General features: G+C 41.6%; 8 protein-coding genes across 8 annotated transcripts; 5 read left to right on the top strand and 3 right to left on the bottom strand.

Annotated features, from left to right (window-relative positions):
- Window positions 1-111: 111 nt before the first annotated feature.
- V2V93DRAFT_357987 (uncharacterized protein) lies at window positions 112-1842 on the bottom strand (the record flags this gene model as incomplete). The annotated part of the gene is made up of 7 exons (XM_066908046.1): window positions 112-497; window positions 553-661; window positions 719-942; window positions 1001-1218; window positions 1273-1352; window positions 1409-1755; window positions 1821-1842. The coding sequence occupies 7 exons, from the start codon at window positions 1840-1842 to the stop codon at window positions 112-114; spliced, it is 1386 nt and encodes a 461-aa protein (XP_066766343.1).
- A 242-nt stretch (window positions 1843-2084) lies between these two features.
- Window positions 2085-2974, top strand: V2V93DRAFT_367122 (uncharacterized protein). The gene is made up of 3 exons (XM_066909488.1): window positions 2085-2237; window positions 2303-2415; window positions 2476-2974. The coding sequence occupies exons 1-3, from the start codon at window positions 2189-2191 to the stop codon at window positions 2575-2577; spliced, it is 264 nt and encodes an 87-aa protein (XP_066766342.1). The 5' UTR covers window positions 2085-2188; the 3' UTR covers window positions 2578-2974.
- A 138-nt stretch (window positions 2975-3112) lies between these two features.
- Window positions 3113-4600, top strand: V2V93DRAFT_379314 (P-loop containing nucleoside triphosphate hydrolase protein; the record flags this gene model as incomplete). The annotated part of the gene is made up of 6 exons (XM_066912008.1): window positions 3113-3221; window positions 3276-3291; window positions 3356-3408; window positions 3468-3826; window positions 3887-4475; window positions 4536-4600. The coding sequence occupies 6 exons, from the start codon at window positions 3113-3115 to the stop codon at window positions 4598-4600; spliced, it is 1191 nt and encodes a 396-aa protein (XP_066766341.1).
- A 477-nt stretch (window positions 4601-5077) lies between these two features.
- V2V93DRAFT_367115 (uncharacterized protein) lies at window positions 5078-6054 on the top strand. Its single transcript, XM_066909487.1, has one exon. The coding sequence runs from the start codon at window positions 5125-5127 to the stop codon at window positions 5764-5766; it is 642 nt and encodes a 213-aa protein (XP_066766340.1). The 5' UTR covers window positions 5078-5124; the 3' UTR covers window positions 5767-6054.
- Window positions 5910-7010, bottom strand: V2V93DRAFT_367114 (P-loop containing nucleoside triphosphate hydrolase protein). The gene is made up of 5 exons (XM_066909486.1): window positions 6819-7010; window positions 6720-6755; window positions 6595-6666; window positions 6326-6528; window positions 5910-6269 (listed from the first exon to the last, which is right to left on the bottom strand). Exons 1-5 carry the CDS (start codon window positions 6832-6834, stop codon window positions 6021-6023), a joined length of 576 nt encoding a protein of 191 aa, XP_066766339.1. The 5' UTR covers window positions 6835-7010; the 3' UTR covers window positions 5910-6020.
- Window positions 7011-7130: 120 nt separating this feature from the next.
- On the top strand, window positions 7131-10118 carry V2V93DRAFT_367108 (P-loop containing nucleoside triphosphate hydrolase protein). The gene is made up of 4 exons (XM_066909485.1): window positions 7131-7828; window positions 7881-9039; window positions 9101-9662; window positions 9715-10118. Exons 1-4 carry the CDS (start codon window positions 7234-7236, stop codon window positions 9871-9873), a joined length of 2475 nt encoding a protein of 824 aa, XP_066766338.1. The 5' UTR covers window positions 7131-7233; the 3' UTR covers window positions 9874-10118.
- On the bottom strand, window positions 9981-11539 carry V2V93DRAFT_367101 (uncharacterized protein). Its single transcript, XM_066909484.1, has 4 exons — window positions 11101-11539; window positions 11029-11047; window positions 10871-10975; window positions 9981-10815 (listed from the first exon to the last, which is right to left on the bottom strand). Exons 1-4 carry the CDS (start codon window positions 11321-11323, stop codon window positions 10116-10118), a joined length of 1047 nt encoding a protein of 348 aa, XP_066766337.1. The 5' UTR covers window positions 11324-11539; the 3' UTR covers window positions 9981-10115.
- Window positions 11540-11581: 42 nt separating this feature from the next.
- On the top strand, window positions 11582-13008 carry V2V93DRAFT_367098 (uncharacterized protein). Its single transcript, XM_066909483.1, has 2 exons — window positions 11582-12284; window positions 12339-13008. Exons 1-2 carry the CDS (start codon window positions 11884-11886, stop codon window positions 12880-12882), a joined length of 945 nt encoding a protein of 314 aa, XP_066766336.1. The 5' UTR covers window positions 11582-11883; the 3' UTR covers window positions 12883-13008.
- Window positions 13009-13983: the final 975 nt, after the last annotated feature.

Below are 13983 nucleotides of genomic sequence, written 5' to 3'. Positions count from 1 at the left end.
ATTTATATGAATGTCATGACTGAAGTGTTTACGGTCACATTAAACAACTAATAATATCATTGCGTAGCAAATACTTAGGCTACGAAAAATTTCCACATCCTGCCTCCTAGATCACCTGCGCGCCCAAGGAGGAGGCGCACTAGATCGTGGCGGCATAGGCTGAGACGATGGAGGTGGAAGTGGCCGAGATGGATAATCAGAACGAGATCTAGACTGACTGAATCCACCGTCTTCAATAGCAGCTCTCGTACCTGTGCCGTTAGCCGATTCGTTTCCAGTCAATTCAAGCATAAGCCTCTCATATTCCTGGTCAGTCTCATTTTTTCCATTATTGTAACCTCCACCATTATTGTTGAACCTAGGGAATTCACCCACTGGGGGACGCTCTCGACAATCTCTCGCGAAATGTCCAGCATTGCCACATATTCTGCAAATTATGTTTGCAGTATAATTTCGCAGAAGAGGACATTCATATTTACGATGACCCACGTCACCACCTATAGTCATTAGCATCGGATATGAAATGGGATTTGGGTTTTAAAAATAACTTACAGTTCTGACAGGTTTGATTTTCATCATCGCGCAGTGTACCGTTGAGAGACGCCAACTCTCGCAGCTGATTTCTCTTTAATTCATTCTCACCTTCGGGAATGCTCGCAGCCTGTTGACATGATTAATGCGTAAATTCTATGAAAAAACAACGAATAATTATAATTACCGTTTGTATAACTTTGTTTACAAGCTTAATTGCTAATTGCACCTTTTCCTCTGTATCAGCAATAATTAAGCAGTGAAGATCTTCTTCAAGATTAGATTGATAAGCGGCATCCGATCTCCCTTTGCCTTCTTTGACTGATCCTTTGCCTCGAATAGCAATCTTCGCGCCCGACTCCGCTTCCATCTTTCTCAGTGTGTTGCCTCGGGGACCAAGCAGCTGGCCAACTAGAGATATATGAGTTAGAAATATAGTCATATCGACAGCAGATAATTTGATACGTACTGAAGTTGATTTCCGGATAATCATTGACTGGTACAAATACCTTCTCTTGAGTCTTCAAAGGTCGTCGATAGTCAGCCGGTGGTTTGAAATCGGGGATAGTTTTCATAGCCTTCTCGATTAACTTATGTCGTTCATCTTCGAGTTTCTTTCTGTAGCGGTATTCTCTGGTGTTAACTCTTTTCCCGTTACCGTCATACTGAGGAGGCGGAGAAGGTGATCTTGAAAAAATTAAATTAGCAGCTGCTTGCAAGGACGGAAGTAGCATTACTTACCGTTCACCGTCCTTCGGAACAACATCATTAATGCGCAGCTTTTGCGATATTTCCTCAATTCTTAGATTGAGCACATACGCCTAAATAATCAATAAGTCAGGGATCGACAATCAAACGTACACAAGGGAATAAATACTTCAATCTGTTCCGGTGTCATGCTTCCGGAAATCGAGGTTGGAAGATTGATCAAGTTAGCTACGTGATTATCTTCTGCTGCAGCCCATCTGTTCTTTCTCTTTCTCTTCCTGGCTCCGTCGGCATTGCGCGATTCAGCCCTTCCACGTTCTTTATCGGCTGATGAGAGCGACGCTTCATGGTAATCAGACGGAGGTGGGGGAGGAGGAATGGCAAAACTCGAATCAGCAGGAGCCGGGGGAGGTGGAATTGAAGGAGGGGGAGGAGGAAGGTCATCTGTAGGAGGAGGAGGAACAAATGCATCCGGCATGCCTCGTCTTCTAGCACCTAAAGGTACATTATTCGTTCCTAAGAGGATTGTAAAAAGATGTTTAGATGGTCTGAGCAAGATATTTAATAGCTTCAGAACTTACCGCTTATTCCCATTCTGTTCATGATATCTTAAGTATAACGAGCCCAGATTCAACTCAGGAAGCGGACTATGTAACAGATGAGACGAGTGAATGAGCAAATGTCAATATCTTTTCTAAAGAGCGAGTGGCGTCCGCCGTGAAAAATGCATGCTGCTCTGGAGTGACACAAAATGGCTCGCTCGTCGATGGCCGGTACAAACTCCTCAAAAAATGAGCTTCCTTTCCGAGCCAATCACGCTCGGAGCATATAGCCTGCGTTTAATTCAGCATCTTCGACTGCTTTATACTCGCGCTGCCTTAATCGAAAAATAACAGGCTAGTGCGGAGACTTTGGGAATTGATTACTGGATTTTGCGTGAATTCTTGAAATGTCTTCAGGATTTGGCTTGAAAGGCGGCGTCGGCCGTTGCTACAATAGTGAGCTCACTCAGCGCATTATCTGTCTTCAAAGGTCTGTGAACTAACAATTTCTGCTTATTTAGATTGGGTCGATTTTCTTCAGTGCACTAAGGACGAACAGAAAGGATTAGTGACTCTCGCTGAGTGCAGATTGCCGCGAAACGATTATCTTGAATGCCTCAAGCACCACAAAGAGGTATGATGTAGCCAAAGATAGACCTGCCAAATAGTGTTCTAACAATCAGAATCTTTGCAGAAAGCCAGATTATATGAGATTCGCGATGAAATTTTGAAGGAGAAAGATGGGAAGTCATCTCGTTTACCGGTGAGAGGGATAATTTCTATCAATGAGATATAAGCCTTAGTCTTTACGATTTGAGATTAGTTCCGTCTTTTATCTGCTGTATTAAAGTAGCAGCTAAAGGCAGAATATTTCATGCATTTTACAGGCTGACTCTGGGATGGGTTTTTATAGAGAGAGGCAGGCTCTCATGTCATTATGGTTGTATTGTTGGGTATGCCGCAAATGACGGTCAGTCGCTGTCTAAGTATCATAAATAAGTTTGATTCATTTGTTTCTTTGCCGTTAGTAAATAGGCAGCTACAAAATATAGACCTTGCCAGAAAAAATGCAGATATTGCACATTTCAGATCAATGAATCAATTACGACGTATATATTTAAAGTTTTGTCAAGTATCTATGTGCTGCCTTTAGCACCATAAGTCTCTAGCATTTTAGCATACGTCAACTATAGCTTTTCCAAAAATTTTTTCTCCTCTCCTTCTCAAGATTGTCAGCTTTTCTTGCTACTTTCACCAAGCGACCTTCCATCTGCAATCTTAAAAGCAGACCTTTTATTAGTTTCCAGCCACTTATTGTTTATAAGCCCAGTATGGCCGACCAGCAGCTTACAGATATCGATGGAGATCAGATTGAGTCCAACTATGATGAAGTAGTTGATAGTTTCGATGAAATGGACCTGAACCCGGAGTTGCTCAGAGGTATTCATCAGTCTTCTTTCAATTCTCGCAATAAATTCTAACCTTTTGTCACAGGTGTTTTTGCTTATGGGTTAGTTTAGCGTTATATTTACCATGTCCTTCGTCCGTATTCGGTGAGACTGATAATTGTCTAGTTTTGAGCATCCTTCTTCCATCCAGCAGCGTGCCATTATGCCAGTGATCAAGGGTACATACATACATTGGTTAATTGTATTCAACTAAAAATTGACTTGCTCATTTCTATAGGTCGTGATGTCCTTGCACAGGCCCAGTCTGGTACTGGAAAGACCGCAACGTTCTCGATTTCCGTCCTGCAGAAAGTTGACCCTAGCGTGAAGCTGTGCCAGGCTCTTATCCTTGCTCCCACTCGCGAGCTTGCCCAGCAAATCCAAAAATTTGTGGTTGCCATTAGTGAATATGCCAAAGTCACTTGTCATGCTTGCATTGGTGGAACTGCTATCAGAGATGATGTGCGGATTCTCCAGGATGGTGTTCAAGTCGTTGTCGGTACTCCCGGACGCGTGCAAGATATGATTCAACGTCGTGCGCTGCGCACCGATAATGTGAAGATTTTTGTTCTTGATGAGGCCGATGAGATGCTCTCAGTAAGAAACAACAAACACTGATCTCTTGTCGAAGTTAGTTCTAACAATTGTTTATTCCAGCACGGTTTCAAGGACCAGATTTACGATATTTTCCAGCTTTTGCCGGCTTCTACACAGGTCGTTCTTCTGTCTGCCACTATGCCAAAGGAGGTTCTTGATGTCACTACAAAATTCATGCGCGACCCTGTGAGAATTTTGGTTAAGAAGGATGAACTTACTCTGGAAGGTATTCGACAGTTTTTTATCGCTGTTGAGAAGGAGGAGTGGAAGCTGGACACTCTCACTGATTTGTATGAGACTGTTACCATTACACAGGCTGTCATTTTCTGCAACACTAGAAGAAAAGTTGACTGGCTGACCGACAAGCTGACTGCTCGTGATTTCACTGTCTCGGCCATGCATGGTGACATGGACCAGGCTCAACGTGACATCATTATGAAGGAGTTCAGATCTGGTTCATCGCGTGTGCTTATTACTACTGATTTGCTTGCTAGAGGTATTGACGTTCAACAGGTCTCACTTGTTATCAACTATGACTTGCCCGTCAACAAGGAGAATTATATCCACAGAATTGGTCGTGGTGGTCGTTTTGGTCGCAAGGGTGTTGCAATTAACTTCGTTACAGACGAAGACGTTCAGGCTATGAGAGGTAAGCCGCGCTCGATTTGGTTTAATCTTTCACTTTTTTCTAACCATGATACTTTTCTAGAAATTGAGAAATTCTACAGCACTCAAATCGAAGAAATGCCTTTAAACGTTGCTGATCTTATATAATCATGTCTATGAGCTGTAATGGTGTTAGCTATATATTTTTTTTCCCTGTAGTGATGAAAATTTGTTGTTGTTTATCTTCGATTCGCTCATTTATGCTCTGATTGTTTGAGTCAGAAATGAAATTGTTTTGTTTTAATATTGTAGCGTAGGAGATGTTTCTCAGGGCATCTGTTCCGGCTGCTGATCTATCAGTTCATGTCGGAGCTGTAATTATCAGATCAGGTGTTGTGCTGCCTCATATGTGCGTAGCATGGTCGAACACCGCGTAGAATGATCGTCAAATTCCTAAGGACCACTTTCACGCTCGACATTGAAAAGGAAGCAACGGATCATCTTTTCATCGGTCATGTTTGCAAACTTTTTAGCTGGTATTTGACGCGGGTGTGGAAAAATCAACAGATTCGCTTTACTGCGTGAGTATTGTACGCAGAGAAGGGCCTTGTGGCTGCGCGAAACTCATTCACTCTACCTTTAACATGTAAAATATTGATTCCCCACGGTGTTGGAGACAAGCATTGACCGTTATGACTGCTCAAATACAAGGCCGGCTATTACAGCAAAGTCGCTGGGCTGCCTTTTATAACCGGAAATTTTTTAGCTTATTTGCTGGGCTATATAAGGCTGAAAGTACGCATTATTCGCTATTTCCGAAGACTCTAAAAGACGGCCCTCCACCAACAGGCAGGTTCGCGATTGATACTCGAGAACTGAGAAAAGAATTTTTGAATTTGCAGTCGAAAAATCATCCAGATCTTGCCAGGAACGAGACCGAAAGGGAGCAGTCAGAAGAATTATCCGCCGATATCAACAGGGCATACTCAACTTTAGCTTCCACATTACATCGGGCAAACTATTTATTAGAGCTCCACAACCTAAGTCTTGCAGAGGATGCCGGCCGCACAATGCCGCAGGATCCTGAACTATTAACGGATGTTTACGACGTTCTCGAGCGGATTGAAGATTGCGTTGCAGACGGGGAAGCTGAAGAAATACAAACTTTGGTTGACCAGAAGATTCTGGATGCTGAGACAAAAGTGGAAGAGGTGTTTAACTCCAACGATCTCGACAATGCACAAAATGCTGTCATAGTTTTACGTTATTGGGTTAATATTAGAGAGTCTCTGAAAGAATGGGAGCCAGGCCAAGTTTTTCGAATGATTCATTAACCAATGCCGCTTGTAGTGGTCTACGACATCATGACAACAACGGCAATCTGGCTGAACCAAAAATAAGAAGGAATAAATGTTATGGCGATTTTGGTTGATATGAGTTATCCCGAGTTTGCTCTAGCAGTGGATGAAGTTTATCGATTGATGATTATCTCACTAAATTATACCTTGGTCCTAGGCAACAATCTATTGACTCTGTAAATACTACATTATATGTAATCTCTATCAACTTAAATTTTATGTGTGCAACGCTATTTATCAAATATAAATGCTTTCAACTCCTCATAAGTTCTGTCCAGGTCGTCGTTGATTATGGTTTTGTCATGTGCACCAGTCTTTGCAAACTCCAACTCTTTGCTGGCTTGATCCATCCGCTTCTGGACGCTTTCTGGAGTCTCAGTGCCACGACCCTCCAATCTAGCGCGCAAAATATCTAAGCTAGGAGGCGCGAGAAACAGGAAGCGGGCATTGAGATTTGTATTTTTAACGGAAATAACTCCCTGCATGCTGTGAGTAGCCGCCTACCACCGAAATTAATTTAATAGGCACAACTTACTTGCATATCGATATCTAAGATACAAGTCTTTCCCTTCTCTGCCACGTCTTTCACAGACTTAATAGAGGTTCCATAGCAGTTTCCGGAAAACTCTGCGTGTTCAAGAAATGAGTTTTCTTGCACTAATTTGTCGAACGCAGGCCTATCGACGAAGTGATAGGCAACTCCGTCAACCTCACCGGGTCTTGGAGCTCGGGTAGTATCTTGACAATAATTAATATAAATTCACTACACCTTCAGACAGCTATAAACAGAATTATCGCACTCACGGGAAACTGAGAATCCAAAAGAATCAGGATAGTCGCTAAACAATCGCTTGAGTAACGTAGACTTGCCGGTACCTGACGACAATAAGAATAGAGCACAAATTGACAACTTTAGCAACTAGACTTACCCGAAGGGCCCGAAATGACAATGGGACGTAAAGAGACTGGGCGTTTTTAATCAGCATAATTTTTTTAACTGTCTGTTTATGTACATAGAAGCATGATACCTTTGGGGGATGTCATTATAATCAAAAAATTAAACGACCCAATAAAACGAAGCGGTTGAAAGACCTTATATAAATGTATATCTGCTAGCAAGTCAAGTTATCTGCGAGTTGATTTTTTATTTTTGCTGCGTGCGGCTCATTGCGCAACCGCGGCGGCACGCAGCGCGGTAAAGTGAATCATTTGTAATAGCCCATACCCTGACGAAGACCCTCGTTGCCTGCGCAACCGGCGACAATAATGTAAACAAACACAGTCAAGCCAGGCAAGGTATATACGCGCCGCCGCTCAACTTCTCTTGTCACTTCGCTGCCGCTTTATCGTCGTCCCCGCTAGCTAGCTGACCAGTCTACAGTCGCGCTTGATTTTTTTTAGAACGTCTAACATTTATTACTCATCTCCGCTAGTTTCATTAATATGGCCGATTTATCTGGCTTTCCCGCCGCTCCTTGCACACCTGCTGCTACAATCTCACGTATTCCGCAGCGACAACTCACAGCGGCTCCCGTCTCTCCTTTAGGCAATAAACGTGCAACGAACGACCATGGTCCTTTGAGTGAGCTTTCTGCTGGAGCTGTAAATCAGTCTGCTTTGAATATTCAGCAGCACAACGCGATACCGAAGAAGACAGTCGGCAGAGGACTGCCAACCTCGACAGCAGCTGCTCGTGCTTTGGATGCAAGTGATAAGCGGGGACTAGCTAATCAAAAAAGGCTTCCAAACGCTGTCTCTCGCAAACCTTCCGCGTCTTCATCAATCTCTGGCACTACAACTTTCAATGGAAATCAAGCCCTGAGATCAAAATCAGCGACTTCAATGCGATCGCGACAATTGACGCAACGACCTGCTAGCGCTCAGGGTGAAGTTATATCATCATCCAGAATTATGCCAGTATCGATGGACACAAATAATGCCTCCTGGGATCTCAGGGGCAGACTCGATCAAATAGAGAGTAATTACAGTACTTTACTTTCCAGGTACGATGAGAATGGTGAAGATCTAAAATCGAAAGGTACGTGTATTTCTAGATATTGTTTTGACGTCTTGCTAAAATAAGGTGTAAGTGGTTGCGCTGGAGACTGAGAGAACAAATTTAGAACTACGACTACGGCAGACGGAAGTGGAAAAGAGCGAACTTCACCAAGAGATGCGATCTCTTAAAGTCAGCATGGAAGATGAGATACGACGGACTCATATTGATATGGAGGATATGGAGCGCAAGCATAAAATTGAATTGGAAGAGCAACAGCGACTAGCAAGAATTAATGAAGAAGATCATGCTCATCAACTGCGCATCAAAGACGACGAAATTGCTGCTTGTAAGAAAAAATTAGAGGAAGAGAGTGATATACACAACAAATCAATTGAAGATCTTAAACGTGCGCTGATTGAAGATAATCTTCGCGTGACACAAGAACTACAGCGAGAGTTTGCTTTGGAAAAAAATGGTCTGATGGCAGAATTCCAAGAACAAGAGCAGAACATTCGAAGGAAATGTGAATCGCAGACTGCATCTCTACACTCCGAGCTATCTCAATTAGCAATAGAGCACCAAAGAGAGAGGGATACACTCTCCGATGAATTAGAGAACGCTAGAAAAGATTTGCTATCAGTTCATGCTCAAGTCAGTTCTACAGAAGAAAAGCTGCTGCTGCAACAAAAAATCAATTCAGATTTAAGACAGGTCATTTCCGATCAATCAGCCAATATATTATCAGTTGAAGCTACAAAGATATCTCTGTCATCTAAAACTCAAGAGCTTGATGCGTTAATCGCTACTAAAGACAATGCGATTAGAATATTGGAACAGCGCTTGGCAGATGCGGATGAAAAGGTTTCTTGTGCTAAGGAGAAGTTAATGAGGGAAGAAACATTGCGTCGCAATTTGCACAATCAGGTTCAAGAGCTCAAAGGTAATATCAGAGTATTTTGCAGAGTCAGACCTCCCATTGCTGGCGAGACTAATGAAATTGCCGAAATTCGATACCCGGATAAAGACACAGAGTGCTCTACTATTGAGCTTCTGGGCCCAAGTATTGAGAGCGCAACCGGGATAGCCAGCACGAAATCTCATGTCTTTGGCTTTGATCGGGTCTTTTCTGCACATGCTTCAAACGCAGATGTATTCAGCGAAATATCTCAACTTGTTCAGAGTGCGTTAGATGGATACAATGTTTGCATCTTCTGCTATGGTCAAACAGGTTCAGGCAAAACATTTACCATGTAAGAGTTTTCTAATTATATATTGAGTACGCTTCAACTAACTTCATTGCCAAATCGAAAGGTCCTCTGAAGACGGAATGATAAGCCGAGCTGTTGATCAGATTTTTTCCACCGCAGATAGTCTGCAAGACAGAGGATGGTCTTACCGCATGGAAGGACAGTTTCTGGAAATCTATAACGAGACAATTAATGACCTTTTAGTTGATACCAACGAATTTGATAACAAGAAACTAGAAATGAGAAATGACGCAAAAGAAGGAAAAATATCAATTCCTGATTTGTCCACCGCGGTTCTTCGAGATCAGCATGATGTTAAGAGCGTTCTAAGAAAAGCAGCAAGAAATCGATCTGTTGCGGCAACTAAGGCAAACGAGCGCTCATCCCGTTCACATAGCGTCTTTATACTTTCTTTGAATGGTACCAACACAGTTACGTCTGAAGAAAGACACGGCACTTTAAATTTAATCGATCTCGCTGGCTCAGAGAGATTAGCTCATTCTCAAAGTACTGATGATAGACTGCGCGAAACTGTATCGATCAATAAAAGCCTGAGCTGTCTAAGGGAGGTGATAACGGCAATTGGTTCCAAAGACCGCAGCCATATCCCATACAGAAATTCTAAGGTACGCTGCACTCTTAGTTTAAATTATTAATTGTAGCCTAACATCTTGACAGTTGACCTATCTACTCCAATACTCACTCGGGGGAAATTCCAAAACATTGATGTTTGTTAATATCTCCCCGGTTAAGCAGCATCTTTCGGAGACAGTCAGCTCCCTCAGATTTGCCACGGTAGTGAACAACACTCACATCGGACCTGCTAAACGAAAGTAGAAACCGAGAGTCACTGAGTTGTAGTTGTTGATGTAGGAATCATCACTAAATGCTGTTGGCGATTGACACAATATAATATATATTCGGAACGCACAGAAAGCTTGTAAACTACAAATATGCAGCCGTATCACTAAACTAGATTTAGTTCACGTTACTATTTTTGATTCTCCAAATATTTTAGTCATATTTACATATATATATACAGACGAGCACCTGATCCATTCAGGATCAGCTTTTGATATCTATCCTTCCTTTTCTATAACTTCCACGGAATTACCATACTTTCCGGCAATTTTTATGCCACTATTTTCACCAACATTAGCCCAAAATTGCGGATTCTTTAATCTCTCATCTTCTTCAGACAAGCCAAGACTTAGTCTGACTTCTTCTACAGATTTTCGTAAAGTTGCTGCAACGGAAGAGCGCAAGTTTCTAGCTTCTGGACCGTCATAATCAGAGACCGACAGCTTCTTCCATAACTCTCTCTCCTTAGCAAATAACGAAACATCCAAATGTTGGCCAAAGGCAAATTTAAGAAATTGCCTTTTCCTACCAAATTTTGGAAAGACTACTGACCGTGGGATGTACTTCAAAAACTTACGATCTTCTGGGAAAACATCCTGAAGTCCACAGTGAAACATAGGAACGATGTAAGGTAACTCTTCCGATTCAAGAATAATGCGCGATACACCCCAATGAAAATATTTCATAGTGGTCTCATGTGGCGGATAAACTTGATGAACCAAAGATTCAGGAAAAATGTGCACCCACTGCGAAGATGACGGCATCTCAGGAAACGGAAAAGATTCGCCGGTCCCATGCAAACGGCTTGCTTCTGGTGACAATAAACAGATTGCAGCGTCAACAGATCCTTGAAAGGGCCCGGCACCGAACCGATATGTCTCTAGAACCTGTCCCATAGAAAAAAATTTGCTCGTGAATCTTGATGTCCAATTAACTCTAGAGGCCTTCAAACTTCAATTGAATAGGTACGTACGAAGTAGTGAAACAAACGTTCGAGGCTCCTAAGCCCCAACGTAAATTTCGGGGATTGAACATCTTTCTGATTGGCAGTAGTCCCCATATCACTGGGTCGTCGACACTATATACAGTCAACAAATTTGCAGAATGAAGGTAATGACTCAGTCTACGCACACTGACACATGGTTCGATACTTGGCATCATATTTAGCCGGCTGATCATCAAAAATAAATATAGGAGACTCACCGGTCAGAACACCTCGATTGCACTTTCTAGCATGGTCTAACAACGCAAAAAATTCTTTTAATCTCGAAGTTTCCACTTTATGGAAGCCATACAAAAAAGCACGAGACAGAAGCCCTGTCACAGACATTATGAAGATGCTTCCAACCTTCCACGTCAATTTGTGACGCGGATACTTATTAAGAAAGCGTAAACCACTGACCACGGTTGAAGATGACGGTGCCATTGTTATTCAAAAGCCTGTCAATAGTGTAGAAGTGAATGAGTGCCAATTCATACATATGCATAAAATTCCTTTAATATTTGAATTATTGCTTAAAGCTAATAACATAGAATTAATCAGAATGCTAGGGCATTGAATTCCAGTCAACGGATCTCGGCTAACAACCAATAAACTGATTTACGAAATAATAATGCGACGCATCTCACTCGGCGCGATATCTACAGAACGTACCCTAAACCAATTTCAATTCATTGCCCGGCGCAGGACTATTACATTAACAAATTCACAATCTCAGAAGTCAATTTTAACAAGCACTAGAATTACTGCTTGCTCTGCATCGCCTTGATTTACTTCGGTAAATCTCATATGTAACAAAGAATACTAGGAAAAATTCTTGTTGGCAGGAAGCAGTTGCCATTCAAAAATCTTGTCTTAGGTCTGATTAGCACTGCCAAGTTGAGAAAGATACTGTAGCTAATCTCTTGTTCAGGTTTTCTTAAGCTCCGGTATACTTTATACAGCATTAGTGAAGCATATATCTGGGTTTAAAATTGCATGTCACTATGGAGAAATTTTCAAGATGGCGCGACAAAGGAACAGGGATTGCCCCATTTCTTCCGTATCCGTCGTCGATATTCAGTAGCACCGGCGACAGTAGTTTCATTCACATTTCGGCTCGTGCTGGAAACATACTTCTGGCCTCAATATCAGTTGCTATAAAGCTACCGTTGTTTTTGCTTCACATTGTCGTGCATTCGCTCTTAATGATGTCACCTCTAAGCGACATGGCTCGCAGCTCATCTACCAAAATACTGCTCGGCCTGTTGGGAGTGTGGCACTACAATGTAAAATATGCAGGTAGCCATAGATCAAAAACTTCAAAATCTCCCAGAAATATTAAACCTGGAGATATCATAGTTTCAAACTTTGTCTCCCCATTAGACGCTCTCGTCTATTCTACACAGTATGTCCTCTTTAACTTGATTGCTACTCATATTTTACACTAATTCAGCGAAAGGTTTAATTGCTGCTTTGCCATACCTACTTATAGCGGCAAGTTTGTCTGCTGTAATACTCTACAGGCTGTGTATGCTGCGATGTCTCTTCCTGTTATTGATGCAGACAAAAATGCCGGTTATTCGTTGACCGATATAATTGCCGAGGCTGAGAAAGCTAAAAGCATCATTATACTATTTGCAGAAGGAACAACTACAAATGGTAGGGGTTTTCTTCACTCACCAGTTACAGATATTTTAATTCCAAGTGCGGCAGAAAGAACCTCCCTGATACCATCACATATTAAGTATCAACCCCCTGATGTTTCTACGCCGATTCCTCCAAAATCTGTGATATTTTATATTGTCAGTTTAATGTGTAATTGGAGAGCCTGGAGCGTACGGCTGCAAGTAGGTGAAGAAGTATCAGCGGCATTAGGGCAAGCAAGTTTGCCTCGTTGTATAGATGATATATGTATGCTTGGGAGAATCAAAAAACTGGGAAGTGACCTTGATTTTAAGTCAAAAGTTGACTTTGTGACAGCCTGGCAAAAAAATCGAAGATGATTACATTGATAGTATGAGACAGTGCCATCAGCGCTGATATCGTCAACTGAAAAATGGATGGAGAGGTTAGCATTTTTTTACGATGTGTTTGATACAGCATGTACAAATTGAACTATTATGACTCACTAGAAGGGTTTCAGCATGTAGAGGCGGTATCGCATAGTCTAGTTTTTTGCAGCTTGCCATCAATTCCACTAAATTTAGAAACTGTAGCAAGAAATGCGATGCTGAATATTCAAGGCTAAGGCTATAAGTGATAATAAGGAATATCAAATATGTGAATGAAAGATCTGGAGTAGAAAATTTCACTACAGTCTGAATTTTTTTTTTTATTGAAAGAAACCAAGACACTTACTAAATTTTTGCTATAACCTAATATTTTCCGGTGGACAATAAAGTAGCAATGTCGTCTTCACCTACTTTCTTCTAGCTCTTGTATTCTCAAAGCTCTTTATAGCAATGCACCCTGGAGCTTCATTTTGATCAATTTGCTGTGCCAAAATAATTTCCATACCATATTAAGATGAAGCATACTGTTTACATTATAGTTCTAAAATATGCCTTAGCCAGCTATCTCCAGCTAAAAATCTGTTTCTTGCTCTTGTGGTTCAGTATGCCAGAGCGGAATAAAATTCCTATATGCATCTAAATACCTTTGAGAAACTCAAACTGGGATTCTTGCACTGCCATGGGCCTTCACAGAGCAAGATTACCAGTCTATAATCATCGTATAGTTCAGTGGACAATCACCCAAGCTTTTCCCTAGCATATCTGCAATTGCCTGTTCTGCTTTCATACCCTCGGACCAAATATAAAAAAAAACCTCATCATCTCTATGCAAGAATAGTAGACATTGTTAATATAATTGATCATTTATGCTGATTTGAGCTCTTATCAAGCAAACTGAGGAGACACTACCTCTCTCCATAAATTACAGCAATTAATATTTTAATATCAGCTTTTCAGGAACATGGAAAACTGCTTTTCAGGTTATATCATTTAAGTTTCAGTGGAAGAATCAGACATAGCACACAGTTGATAAGAGTTGTTATCCTGGATATTGATGAGACTGCTTGTTGACAGATTGCTGATAAAATTGCT

Source organism: Kockiozyma suomiensis (genome assembly GCF_038497685.1).
Source record: "Kockiozyma suomiensis strain NRRL Y-17356 unplaced genomic scaffold V2V93scaffold_5, whole genome shotgun sequence".
Taxonomy (NCBI): domain Eukaryota; kingdom Fungi; phylum Ascomycota; class Lipomycetes; order Lipomycetales; family Lipomycetaceae; genus Kockiozyma; species Kockiozyma suomiensis.
This window is presented reverse-complemented; position numbering and strand designations above follow the sequence as displayed.

Excerpts from the sequence above, each read along its gene's own strand:
- V2V93DRAFT_367122 (XM_066909488.1), top strand. The coding sequence starts at position 2,189 with ATGTCTTCAGGATTTGGCTTGAAAGGCGGCGTCGGCCGTTGCTACAAT. Across the intron at positions 2,238-2,302 it reads CGTCGGCCGTTGCTACAATA|ATTGGGTCGATTTTCTTCAG; the intron begins GTGAGCTCACTC and ends CTGCTTATTTAG. Across the intron at positions 2,416-2,475 it reads GCCTCAAGCACCACAAAGAG|AAAGCCAGATTATATGAGAT; the intron begins GTATGATGTAGC and ends GAATCTTTGCAG.
- V2V93DRAFT_367115 (XM_066909487.1), top strand. The coding sequence starts at position 5,125 with ATGACTGCTCAAATACAAGGCCGGCTATTACAGCAAAGTCGCTGGGCT.
- V2V93DRAFT_367114 (XM_066909486.1), bottom strand. Across the intron at positions 6,667-6,719 it reads TGTCATTTCGGGCCCTTCGG|GTACCGGCAAGTCTACGTTA; the intron begins GTAAGTCTAGTT and ends TATTGTCGTCAG. Across the intron at positions 6,270-6,325 it reads TCTTAGATATCGATATGCAA|GGAGTTATTTCCGTTAAAAA; the intron begins GTAAGTTGTGCC and ends CACAGCATGCAG.
- V2V93DRAFT_367108 (XM_066909485.1), top strand. The coding sequence starts at position 7,234 with ATGGCCGATTTATCTGGCTTTCCCGCCGCTCCTTGCACACCTGCTGCT. Across the intron at positions 9,040-9,100 it reads TCAGGCAAAACATTTACCAT|GTCCTCTGAAGACGGAATGA; the intron begins GTAAGAGTTTTC and ends CCAAATCGAAAG. Across the intron at positions 9,663-9,714 it reads TCCCATACAGAAATTCTAAG|TTGACCTATCTACTCCAATA; the intron begins GTACGCTGCACT and ends ACATCTTGACAG.
- V2V93DRAFT_367101 (XM_066909484.1), bottom strand. The coding sequence starts at position 11,323 with ATGGCACCGTCATCTTCAACCGTGGTCAGTGGTTTACGCTTTCTTAAT. Across the intron at positions 10,816-10,870 it reads AACGTTTGTTTCACTACTTC|ATTCACGAGCAAATTTTTTT; the intron begins GTACGTACCTAT and ends TTGGACATCAAG.
- V2V93DRAFT_367098 (XM_066909483.1), top strand. The coding sequence starts at position 11,884 with ATGGAGAAATTTTCAAGATGGCGCGACAAAGGAACAGGGATTGCCCCA. Across the intron at positions 12,285-12,338 it reads GCTCTCGTCTATTCTACACA|GTTTAATTGCTGCTTTGCCA; the intron begins GTATGTCCTCTT and ends ATTCAGCGAAAG.